The sequence below is a fragment of the Taudactylus pleione genome, unplaced genomic scaffold (assembly GCF_031769625.1).
Source record: "Taudactylus pleione unplaced genomic scaffold, aTauple2 ptg001594l, whole genome shotgun sequence".
In the NCBI taxonomy this organism is placed as follows: Eukaryota; Metazoa; Chordata; class Amphibia; order Anura; family Myobatrachidae; genus Taudactylus; species Taudactylus pleione.
In genome coordinates this window covers 520,037-533,162 of record NW_028285991.1, presented here as the reverse complement: position 1 = coordinate 533,162, position 13,126 = coordinate 520,037, and the positions used below count along the sequence as shown (strand labels likewise).

The following is a 13,126-nucleotide window of genomic DNA, read 5'->3' as shown; positions in this document are numbered from 1 at the left end:
AAAAACATCCCCACAGCATGATGCTGCCACCACCATGCTTCACTGTAGAGATGGTATTGGCCTGGTGATGAGCGGTGCCATGTTTACTCCAAACATAACGCCTGGCATTAACGCCAAAGAGTTCAATCTTTTGTGTCTCATGGTCTGAGAGTCCTTCAGGTGCATTTTGGCAAACTCCAGGTGGGCTGCCATGTGCTTCTTACTAAGGAGTTGCTTCAGTCTGTCCACTCTACCATACAGGCCTGCTTGGTGGATTGCTGCAGAGATGGTTGTCAGAGGAATGCTGTAGCTCTGACAGAGTGCCCATCGGGTTCTTGGTCACCTGCCTGACTAAGGCCCTTCTCTCCCAATCACTCAGTTTAGATGGCCGGCCAACTTTAGGAAGAGTCCTGGTAGTTCCGAACTTCTTCCATTTACGGATGATGGATGCCACTGTCCTCATTGGGACCTTCAAAGCAGCAGATATTTTTCTGTACCCTTCCCCAAATTTGTGCCTCGAGACAATCCTGTCTGAGGTCTACAGACAATTCCTTGGACTTCATGCTTAGTTTGTGCTCTGACATGCACTGTCAAGTGTGGGGCCATATAAATTATATATATATATATATATATATATATATATATATATATATATATATATATATATATATATATAGACAGGTGTATGTCCAATCAACTGAATTTACCACAGGTGAACTCCAATTAAGCTGTAGGAACATCTCAAGGATGATCGGTGGTAACAGGATGCACCTGAGCTCAATTTTGGGCTTCATGGCAAAGGCCGTGAATACTTATGTCCATGTGATTTTAGGTTTTTTTTTTAATTACATTTACAAAAAAAAAAATCGCAAAAAACATTTTACACGTTGTCATTATGGGGTATTGTGTGTAGAATTTTGAGGATAAAAATGAATTTATTCCATTTTGTAATAAGGCTGTAACATAACAAAATGTGGAAAAAGTGAAGCGTTGTGAATACTTTCCGAATGCACTGTACACCATCAGGTTTTATTGAGGCAGTACCATTTATATTTTAATTTATATAATTGTTATTTATTCATATATACTCTAATTAAAATTGAAGACTTTAGAATACTAATGTGTAACTTTCATTTAATTATCTATATATTACCATAAGATACATAATACATAGAGCCTTATATTCCACATGTGAACTCTCAAAGAAATAGAACAGCAACCCCATGGAGTATTGATGATTGACAACCCGAATTGAAGCTCAAAAAAACAGCAGCTTTAGGAGTAACCAGCGAAGAACACCAGCAGCTCCTCTAAAAAAAACCCTTGAAACACAGACTGAGTACAGAGTCCCTGACGAACCACGGGGTCACTAACGTGCAAAATGCGTTTGGGACGCCCCCAGACACCCACCCACCCAGATGACCGGAGGACGCAGATTAAGAGCTGCCTAGGGTTAGATTGAGGTTGTGGGCAGTGCTGGAAGATGATGCTCCTCCCAACAAAAAATTTGGCTGACTTCCTGCATGGCTCCCTGACTGCGGGTGCCGCCCTGGTGGTTTATGTAGAACACTGCGATTGCATTGTCTGACTGTACCTTCACCGGACGTCCCTGAAGGAGGTGCTGTGCCCGGCACTTAGTTCCAGGATGTTGATGGAAAGCTGGCTCTCCTGAAGCGTCCAATGGCCCTGACAGGTTAGGTGACAAGTTACTGCCCCCCATCCCTGAAGACTTGCATTGGTGGTAAGAAGGACCCAGTACTGGATCCAAAAGGGGCGGTCCCTTGTCTAGATGTGAGCGCTGCAGCCACCACAATAGGGTGACGTAACTCCTGGGGAAGAATGAGAGTCTGGGCCTGATTCAGAGCCGGACGCTCTGACCAGAGCGCTCGCTCTGAATCAGGGCCGGACTACCTAAAATTGGAGCGGCCTCTAGGGCGATACCACTCAAAGAAAGTATGCCATACCCGATGGTAAATTCTTGCTGACGCAGGCTTCAGAGCTCTTAGCATGGTGTTTACTACAGAGCTGGAAGACATCTGGACCTTAAGAGGGCTGTTTCAACAGCCACGCCGTCAAAGACAGACGACTCAGGTCCGGGTAAAAGACAAGGAGCCTGTGACAACAGGTCCGGACGTAGGAGGCACCCTCAGTGGAGCGTCTACGGAGAGAGCCCGAAGGTCCGAGAACCAGTGACGTCTGGGCCATTACGGAGCTATCGACAGAAGCGTGCCGTCTTCTTGTTTGAATTTTTGGATTACCCGAGGAAGAAGCGAGAACGGAGGGAAGAGATACGCAAACTGGAAGGTCCGTCGGACCGACAGAGCGTCTGCTAGAAATGCCTCCTTGTCTCTTGTTCTTGAAACGTACAGTACACAGGCAGTTTGTTGTTGTGTCGGGAAGCCATGAGGTCTATTTCTGGAAGGCTCCACTTGTCCACCAGGAGTTGAAACACCTCCTGGTGAAGAGACCATTCTCCTGGATGTACGTCCTGCCGGCTGAGAAAGTCCACTTCCCAGTTGAGGACTCCTGGGATGAATACCTCTGAAATGGCAGGGAGATTGCGCTCCGCCCAAGTCAGGATGTGGTACCGCAAGCACTGCCCGACTTGGCGGTTTATGTAAGCCACCATGGTGGCATTGTCCGATTAGACCTGCACGGGTTTTCCTTGTAGAACCTGTCTTGCTTGCTGGAGGGCATTGAATACCGCGCAAAGTTCCAAGATGTTTATTGGAAGCGCAGCTTCTGCCGGGGTCCACCTGCCCTGGAACAAGTGTGGACCCGTGACTGCTCCCCAGCCTCTGAGTCCGGCGTCAGTTCGTCAAAAGGACCCAGTTCGCCACCCAAAAGGGGCGTTCCCTGTTGAGGTGTGTCGTTTGCAACCACCAGGCCAGAGACAGGCGAACTTCCGGAGAAAGCACCATGGTCTGCCTCTTTATCCACTGAGGCAAACCATTCCAACTGGAGAGGATTGTTGCTGAGGTCTGGAGTGAAACTGGGCATATTCCACCATGTCGAAAAGTAACACCATGGTGCCCAATAAAACTCACCGCCAAGTGAATGGACACTCGGCGGTTCTGAAGGCAACTGCGTATCTGTCTGTAATGCAGAGATCTTGTCCGCTGTCACAAAGATCCTCTGTAGTTGAGAGTCCAACAAGGCTCAGAGATGGAGAATCCTCTGCGAGGGAACCAGGGTGGATTTCATCCAGTTTATTAACCAGCCGTGATCCTACAATACTGAGACCGTCATTTGCAGATGATGCTGGAGGACTTCTGGAGACCCTGCTAACACAACAGAAGATCGTCCAGATAAGGCAACAAGTGGACTCCCTGCATCCGCAGGTGAGTTGCCATGAATTTGGTTAAGACACGAGGCGCTGTTGCCAGACCAAAGGGCAGCGCCTGGAATTGAAAATGTTTGTCGAGCACCGCAAAACCGAGGAATTCCTGTTGCGCTAAGACAATGGGGACATGCAGGTACGCGTCCTGGATGTCCAATGACACCATGAAATCCCCAGGCTCCATCACTAGTATGATGGAATGGAGGGTACTCCATCCAGAACTGCGGAACCCTCAAGGACTTGTTGAGGGATTTGAGGTTTGGACGGTAAGACCCATTGGGTTTCTGCATCAAAAAGAGATTGGAATAGAAACCCATGCCCCTCTGGGAGAACAGAACAGGCACTATAACTCCAGCCTGGAGTGCAACACTTTCTGTAGTTACAGGGCTTTGTTCTGATCTGACGGAAGGCCTGTGGTGAAAAACCTGCTGGGAGGCATGCACCAGAAGGAGAAGGCATACCCCCGAGAGACCACCTCATGTACACAAGTGTCCGTGGTAGTCAGACACCAATGCTGGGTGAACCGAAGCAGGCGGCCTCCCACTCTGGGATCCCCCGAAGGGAGGCCCGGGCCGTCAGGCGGAAGGCTTGTCGTCCGACTTAGGGGCAGGGCGTCTAGCACTTCAAGGTTGTTTCTTTGGCTTGGTAGCCTTTGTGGGGACGGCCTATCTTGGAAAAGACTGTGCTTTGGACCTACCCTGGGTTCTGTAGGGCCGAAAGGACGAAGTACCTGCTCCTGATGGAACTGTAGCCGATGGGAGACACGCAGATTTGGCCGCTGCCAGCGTGGCCACTATCTTGTCTAAATCCGGGCCAAATAAGACCTGTCCATTAAAAGGCAAGCATTCTAAGCCCTTTTTGGAATCTGCGTCCGCTTTCCAAGAGCGCAACCACAAGGTGCGACGAGCGGCTACCGCTGCAGAGGGGATTCTGGAGGTGAGGAGACCAATATCCAAGGCTGCCTCATTAATGTAAGTGGCCGAGTCTCTGAGACTGCCAACTAACTCTGCTTGCTCCGCAGAAGAGTCAGAGTCTAGAGACACCTCTAAACTATGAGCCCAGCATTCCATGGCTCTGGCCATCCAACACACAGCCATAGCCGGTCTGGCCGCACCTCCAGCAAGAAAATAAATGGACTTAAGACATATGTCAACCTTGCGATTGTAGCATCTTTTAAAGGAGGACATACAGGGCATGGGCAAAGTAGCACTTCTCACTAGGCGTGTCACATGAGTATCCACTTGCGGAGGAGATTCCCACTTAGAGAAATAATTATCCGCAAATGGATATGCAAAAGCCAAACGTTTTTGAGGCTGGTACCGTTTACCTGGATTTTTCCACGCCTCCTCTGAATGATCTACTAGCTGACCAGAAAGAGGAAAAACAATGGCATCACCCTTAACATCCTTAAAGAAGGCGTATTTGGATTTGGTCACAGGGTGATCGTCATCCTCAATAACCAAAGCCGTATGGACAGCACGTATAAGGCCAGGTATATAGACTTTAGACTTAGCCTCCGTCTCTTTAGTACGGAGGGCCTCCTGGTCAGAAAGGTCAAAAATTTCCCCGTCATCCGACGACACATCGTCTTCATCAAACTGAGCTGTCTGCGACGCCAAAAGCCGCTTATGCAGCCGCAAAAATGACTCTCCCAGTAAAACGTCCGACAGGTGTTGCACTGTAGTGGACAAGAAATTAACTCACGCAGGCTCTTGTGAGACCTGGGGAGGTGAAAGTGGCAGACCCTGGGGTACCATCAACTGTCTGGGGAACCCCTGCATGGGCGACGACACCATGGACTGCTGTGAACACCCCACCAGGGGGAATGCAGGGGGCAGGGGGTGTCGATAGCTGGCCCACAAGGGTTGTAAGTGCCTTAGCAAAACAAGCCCAGGGTGATTCCTGCAAAGGCGCAGTGACAGAAATCGGGCGTGATAACAGATAACACGCCCTACATAACCAGTCAGTGGTTCCATCACCCTCCGCAAATGGTACATTACATTTGGTACATTTTAACAGAAGAGGAGAATCCCATTCACTTTCAGACATAAGTGTAACAGAGCTGTATGTGACACACCTCAAAAGACAAATGCTTGTATAGTGAGGCAATAAACACCCTGCAACACCGCACCGCAGGGCTTTAGCAGAGAAGAATAGGGATAGTAAAAATATCTGACAGTGAAAGTACAGGCAGCAGCGTTAGCAGATAGTCACATACAATGCAAAAGTAAACCCTGCACCCTGCAAAAGTAAATCAGCGCTGAGTTCAACTACGCAGACCCAGAGTCTGGTAGGAAACAGCGCTGCATACACTGACCTTACTACCGGAGGAGAGGTATGCAGGGGGACCCGAACCGGGATGCCACCATTGTATCCACTTCCAGCAGCGTTTGCCAAGTCCAGGAAGATTGCCGCCAATGAGCAGAGAGGAGGCAGGCCCAGGGAGGAGCGGCTACACACAGGCACAGACCGCTGTGGAGAGGCCATGTGCAGCGGGAGAGGTGCTGGCTGCTGTGCAGGGAAGGCGCGCTCTCCTGGTCTGCAATTAACCCCCAGGACGCCGGAACGTATCCACATCCGCACCGCCGCGGCCTGCTGTCCCAGGGGGGGTAGTGGAAGCGCAGGTTAGTACCTGGCCCCACGTTGCAGCCAATCCCCAGGGAGCCCCCTGCCTGGGGACTTACGACTGTGTTGTCCGGCGGGGACCCTCCGCTGGCTCCCGCCGCTTACCTGTCCCCCTTTGATCCGGCCACAGTCCAGGCATCGGGGTGTCAGCTGGACCGATTAAAATAGAGCATTTGGGTATGCACTGGTGCCCATGTCCTGCCGTCACCAAACTGAAACTGATGGCTTGGCTAGATGAGTCTGGGCTTGTTGGTGCCCCGACTCTCCTCTCCAGGCAATACTCAGTTCATCCTTGTGCCCTTTTAGAAATCTTTACCACTTCAAAACTAGTAAAACGCAGTTTTAATTAAAACGCTCAAATCCTGTAGAAAGCAATTTACGTATGTTCATTTATCATGAACGCACTCTATTAACTGATCTCCTTCCAGAACATATTGTCAAGGGAACAAATATTTTAAGTGAGGATTCCAATTTATCACATTAGAAGTAAATGGTTATGACTTTAATGAAGTACAAAAGTTATAATGCTAAATCAAGTCTATTAAAATTACCTGTTTGTGGGGGCGGTGGGTAAAAAAATATCAGAGATAGACCAAAGTCATATTGTGCCAACATTAGCTTTTGCATCAATATACAAGGTTTTGGAATCTGTACAAATGAAAAGTGAATTACCCTTGTTGACATACCTCTTCGTCATCTAGGAAATCTTCATACCAGTCCCATAAATCTGTAGGAGGCTGTGTGTATCTGTAACCAAAAATGACAATATTCATGTAATATGCATAAACAGTAAAGAAAAATTACACCTAGCTAATGCAAAACCACATTTATAAATCTGTCTGCCCAGTTGGCATAAATGCACCACTTAACCACACCTAACACCAGGTCTAATATTTAAGAAAGGTGTGGAACCTGTGTTTTCTACAAATACATTGAGACCTGCCCTTTTTTGTTATAAAGCACATGACTAGTGATTACCTCTGCAGTTAACCATTAGAAGTGACCAGCACGCATTAAAAATTGTTTGTAAAGATCACATGCATTATAGTCTTAAAAACAAATTACAGTCAAGTCTCATTGTTATGACCACCAGCTAATAGCCAGAGTAACCACCATGTGCAGCAAGGACAGCAGTAACTCAATAAGGTGTTGGTAGGTTGGCACAACTATCTGGAGCCATACTGACTACAGTGCAGCCGACAGCTGCTGGAAGAGGCTGGGGGCAGAACTGCAGGTCTTCAGGTGCTTTGGCATGGAGAGTTTAGCAGCTGCTAGAAAATTAGCTTCCAGCAGGTGGGCGTTTCTAACATGGTGGCATCGGATGCGACCAGGTCAGGGAAAGCCCAGCCTGGCGTGCTTGCATCTCAACTGCATGAGCACTGAATTTTTTTTTTTTTTTTTTTAAGTACACATAGGGCAGCGCAAGACTACATCACTTCTGTACAAAATACATGCTATAAGAACTGGATAACAGAGGTCTCTTTTGAAGCATTCTGGTTGTAAATTTATTAAACGCTGCTTTAAAAATTACTTACCTAATGTACATGAAACCGAGCGCTCTGATGTATGGAGAATCTGTGTGCGTGATGAGACCCATTACTTGCTTTCTGGTCAATTTCAATGTGAACAGCTTATAGAGCAGACAGAATGCAGTGGACACAATACCTCCTGTTCCAACACCACGTACCTGTCATGACACAATATTGTTAAGTTAGAATGGACCTTTCATAAAAAATTCTAATCATCTGGCGGATGTCGCAGCACTGCATTCACAGCGGGTGCCTAAAAACTGAGTGTTGCTTGGTAATCAGGTTACTCTGCCATGATATATGACATGCAGAGGAAAGCAGCTATGGGCATTGATTACCGGAAGACGTGTGTCATGCTAAACATTCAAGAGCCTATTAGACTAAAGAAACCTGTCAGCCAACCAGTGTCTAAGCATGAAAAGGTCTCAGGAAGTAGTTCAGACAATCCACCACCTGCTAAGGAAATAAAGCTTCTTTACTATTAAAAGGCCATATTCAGGGGGATTATCCTTAGATTATCAAAATGTACCATTATGACCCGACATTTTATGCACTTGTGACAAGACCACATTCAGGTTTGCAATAGTTGCTACTTTGATTCTTAATTTATTTGGTGTAAATCTCAAATGTATTTTATTTAAATAGATGGGCCTGAAACAGATGTGGACGCAATGCTCACGCGCACCAATTTAATTTCGATCAAATGGTACTACGGTTGTAGTGAGAATTTGTTCGCTAAAAATTGATAGACCGGAGCAGCTTTGTGGGAGGTTACAGGGAGACGCAGCAAAAACAGGCATGTAGTGAACCTTTTCAGGGCGTGTATCTACCTACATCTGCAATCTCGTACGCAGAAAATATGGTCCAGTGCCTGTTCCATTGGTCATTTTGTGTGACCATAGGGTTACTCAGATGGTCAATTATTGAAGGATCTACGACCACTGCTGCATACGTAGATGCTCGGATCTGCGAGTACACAGGTGGGCGCCTCCATATTTTTCCAGGTGGTTGTAGCATTAGCATATTTTCGCATGGCAGCAGCATACAAAAATCGCAGTTGCGATTGCATTAGCGTCCACATCTGAATAAGGCTCTATGCCCTATGTGATTAGAGACATCGCGATTTTCTATTTCCAGCACTTGCTTCACTTTTATCATAATTTTATTTGCAAATGATCATAGGTTTATGGCACCCAAGTGATTGAATACATATTGAACACCTATGGGTTGATTCAATTAGCCATGAGTCAGCTTGCAGTGCAAGTGTTCCTATAGTAACTCTGCACCAGCTGATTTTTGTTTGCAGCCCCGTAGGGTAAAAATACGTGCTTCCACACCGTAACAGCGACAACTCTCCCGCCTCGGGGATAATTGAATTGACATCGTTTTTCATTTTGTGAATGGTTTCAGTCTGTGTTATTTCACACTAGTACATATCAAAGCCTAAGAAGTGTAGTTCTAGTATCTCAACTAAAGAGAAAACTTGTTTATCATCTGCCTTGGAGGCAAATAAAACCCAAAATGTGGAGGCACGTACTTGTACTTACCCCCCCGCACATCCCTGTTTGTCCAGCAGTTTTTCGGCTACCTTTCTCCCAGGGTTCAACGTGCGTTACCTGAAAATGTAAATTAATGTAGCTTTTATAATGTCCAATGTTGTAAATAAATCACTCACTATAGGGATACTTTATTGTAGAAAACAAAAAACATACAAATTGACTAAAAAGTGAAAATCAGATTTTTATGATCTGGTTTACTGAAGCTAAAGCATTTATACACAGACATAATGAGATAAGGACATTACAAACAAATGGGCTGTCTGTCAAGTGCAAGTTCTAGAGCACTAGACTGCTCTGTGCCTATATCTGCAATGTTTTGTCTATATTTCATTGTTATAGGTCTACTATGGAACTGTCTCCATATTCTAAACTCTCTCTCAAATGTTATAGCCTATGAATGTCTGCAACTATTACTAATCGATTTCATTAGAATTGGTCAGCTTTGCCCAGAGGCAGCATTTAACACAGATTTTTGCAGATTTAAAGCCGCGTATCCACTTGCTGATTAAACAGAGCGATTGAACGATTACGACAATCATTCAATCGCTCGTTAATCATGCATAAATCTGGCATGAAAATGTCGAAAACGACCAGCAATGCACACTCCCGCTGGTCCTTTTCGACATCAATCATCGACTGAACATGCCGGTCAATATGCCAATAACAACAGATTGGGCATGTTCGGGGATGAGGGAGGGTGCCTGCACTGAACAACTGATCGTTCAGTGTAGGTACTGCAGTGGATGAGGAATGACTGTACGATTACAATGCTGTAATCGTACGGTCGTTACCCCAAGGCGTAATGGATATGCACCTTAAGCGCTGCCTTGGCGCTAGTTGCACACTGATCGCAGTCCTCTAATTGTATAGCACCTGGCACATTACCCAGGAGTAGAGGTCATGAGCTACAACTCGCGGCTAAATGAATCTTCCCAACAGAATGTAACTTTATAGGCAAATAAAACCGAAGGGGAAGTGTCCCCCACACATTTACCAAAATGTAGAACATTTGTCACACATCTTAATGTATTTTTAAAAAGGACAAGTAAACCTGAAAAGAAAGCGGACCAATTTTAATTGGAACATGGATAAATATCCATAATAAATATAAATAAAATGAAGACAAAACAAGACTGTAGATTGCTTAGATGCGCATATAGGAGGTTTCCAAACTCCGCCATTACAGTCCAGGTTTTAAAAGATAGCCATGCTTGAGCACAGGTGAATTATTAGTACCTCACTCAATTTGATTTAACCATCTGGGCTCAAGCATGGATATCCTTAAAACATGACCTGTAATGGTAGAGTTTGGTAAGCTCTGGCATACAGTGCATCTGGAAAGTATTCACAGCACTTCACTTTTTCCACATTTTGTTATGTTACAGCCTTTTTCCAAAATGGATTAAATTCATTTTGGTCCTCAAAATTCTACACACAAAACCCTATAATGACAATGTGTAAAGTTTTGAGACTTTTGCAAATTTTCAAAAATAAATAAATATATATCACACGTATATAAGTATACATAACCTTTGCTCAAATACTTTGTTGATAGACCTTTGGCAGCAATTACTGCCTCAACTCTTTTTGAATTTGATACCACAAGCTTGGCACACCTATCTTTGGGCAGTTTCCCCATTCCTCTTTGCAGCACCTCTCAAGCTTCATCAGGTTGGATGGGGAGTGTCTGTGCACAGCCATTTTCAGATCTCTCCAGAGATGTTCAATCGGATTCAAGTCTGGGCTCTGGCTGGGCCACTCAAAGACATTCACAGAGTTGTCCTGAAGTCACTCCTTTGATATCTTGGTTGTGTGCTTAGGGTCGTTGTCCTGCTGAAAGATGAACAGTCGCCCCAGTCTGGAGGTCAAGAGCGCTCGGGAGCAGGTTTTCATCCAGGATGTCTCTGTACATTGCTGCATTCATCTTTCCCTCTGTCCTGACTGGTCTGCCAGTTCATGTCGCTGAAAAACATCCCCACAGGATGATGCTGCCACCACCATGCTTCACTGTAGGGATGGTATTGGCCTGGTGGTGAGCGGTGCCTGGTTTACTCCAAACATAATGTCTGGCATTCACGCCAAAAAGAGTTCAATCTTTGTCTCATTAGACCATAGAGTCCTTCAGGTACATTTTGGCAAACTCCAGGTGGGCTGCCATGTGCTTTTTACTAAGGAGTGGCTTCCGTCTGGCCACTCTAATAAACAGGCCTGATTGATAGACTGCTGCAGAGATGGTTGTCCCTCTGGAAGGTTCTCCTCTCTCCACAGAGAAATGCTGTAGCTCTGACAGAGTGCCCATCGAGTTCTTGGTCACCTCCCTGACTAGGGCCCTTCGCCCCCAATCACTCAGTTTAGACTGCCGGCCAACTCTAGGAAGAGCCCTGGTGGTTCCTAACTTCTATTTACGGATGATGGAGGCCACTGTGCTCATTGGGACCTTCAAAGCAGCAGATATTTTTCTGTACCCTTCCCCAGATTTGCGCCTCGAGACAATCCTGTCTTGGAGGTCTACAGACAATTCCTTGGACTTCATGCTTGGTTTATGCTCTGACATGCACTGTCAAGTGTGGGACCTTATATAGACAGGTGTATGCCTTTCAAAATCATGCCCAATCAACTGAATTTACCACAGGTGGACTCCAATTAAGCTGTAGGAACATCTCAAGGATGATCAATGGAAACAGGATGCACCCGAGTTCAATTTTGAGCTTCATGGCAAAGGCCGTGAATACTTCTGTACATGTGATTTTAGTTTTTTTTTTTTTTATTAAATTTGCAAAAATCTCAAAAAAATAAATAAAAAAAAAACTTTACACGTTGTCATTTTGGGGTATTGTGTGTAGAATTTTGAGTACAAAAATGTAATTATTCCATTTTGGAATAAGGCTGTAGCATAACAATGTGTAAAAAGTGAATACTTTCTGGATGTACTGTACATACTTCGAAGTGTCATAGCATGTTGACCAAACTTATATAATCCATTTTATATTATTGCTAGCGATTCTTTAAAAGCCCTGTTAAAAGATTAATCTTCAATTACACATCAGCAATCACAATAAATATATACTTGGCAGGAAATCCTCGTTAACACAAATGAGTGTGGCACAAAATAACAAAACATTCAACGACTAGGACAACGAAAGAGACAAACAAGGACAAGCTGCTAGCATCCAGGCTGAGGACCAAAATCTCACAGGGTAGTGTCAAAGTGACTAATACCCCTTTCACATCGCAAATGGCAGGTCGCAACGGAGATTTTGTACACGTGTCTATATCGGGCGCGACCCCCAGGACCCCTTTCAGACCGGCGGCCCGACCCGGCAATGCAGTCAACACTGCTGAGCCGGTGCTTGGAGATAGATCATTTCCGAAAAAGGGGCGTATCCAATCAAGGAGGGGCGTGTCCTTGCAGAACGCCCCCCAATTTGTCACACTTGGGGGCGTTCTGCGAGGACACGCCCCTCCCTGATCGGACACAACCCCTTTTCGGGTACGAACGCATAGGATGCCCTGACCATGAGTCTGCGCCATGCCCTCAATGCTACCCAACGGGAACACTAGCTATCTGTGAATAGTATAATAGTGACAGACTTGTGAACTAAGTACAGCATGCAAAAAGTCAACTGAAATCACAAAAGGAACAACATTTGTAGATATCAGATGCTGAGTTTGAAACTTCCTCGGAATAGTTGTGTTCCGTTGTATGTTCTTCCCCATTAAGATTGTATTATACCTACCATACGCAAGGATTTACATGTATGGTTTATAAGATCTCTGAGCGGTCTTATGAAGCAAGTTGTTTGCAAGTGTGTGCATGATAACTTAAAGTATTAGCTTGTCCTCACTTATAATACAGTGTGGTTATAACTAGGGGTGTGCACCGGCCACTTTTCGTGTTTTGTGTTCTGGTTTTGGATCTTTCTTCGTGTTTTGGATCTGGATTGGTTTTGCCAAAACCACCCTTCCGTGTTTTGGGTTCTGGGTTTTGTGTTTTGGATCTGTATTTTTTTTTAAAAAAAGCATAAAAACAGCTAAAAATCACAGAATTTGGGGGTTTTTCTGCTCCTATGCTATTATTAACCTCAATAACCTTA

The 13,126-nt window shown here is 45.4% G+C and overlaps 1 protein-coding gene across 3 annotated transcripts in view; it reads right to left on the bottom strand.

Moving 5' to 3' along the window:
• PRPF38B (pre-mRNA processing factor 38B) overlaps positions 1–13,126 on the bottom strand; it is a 43,947-nt gene that overhangs the window by 7,571 nt on the left and 23,250 nt on the right. For all 3 annotated transcript variants that reach the window (XM_088464121.1, XM_088464123.1, XM_088464122.1), the window contains exons 2-4: positions 9,021–9,089; positions 7,480–7,631; positions 6,631–6,691 (exon numbers count right to left, since the gene is read on the bottom strand). In XM_088464121.1, coding sequence (XP_088320247.1) covers positions 6,631–6,691; positions 7,480–7,631; positions 9,021–9,089 — 282 coding nt within the window. The remainder of the gene's footprint in view (positions 1–6,630; positions 6,692–7,479; positions 7,632–9,020; positions 9,090–13,126) is intronic.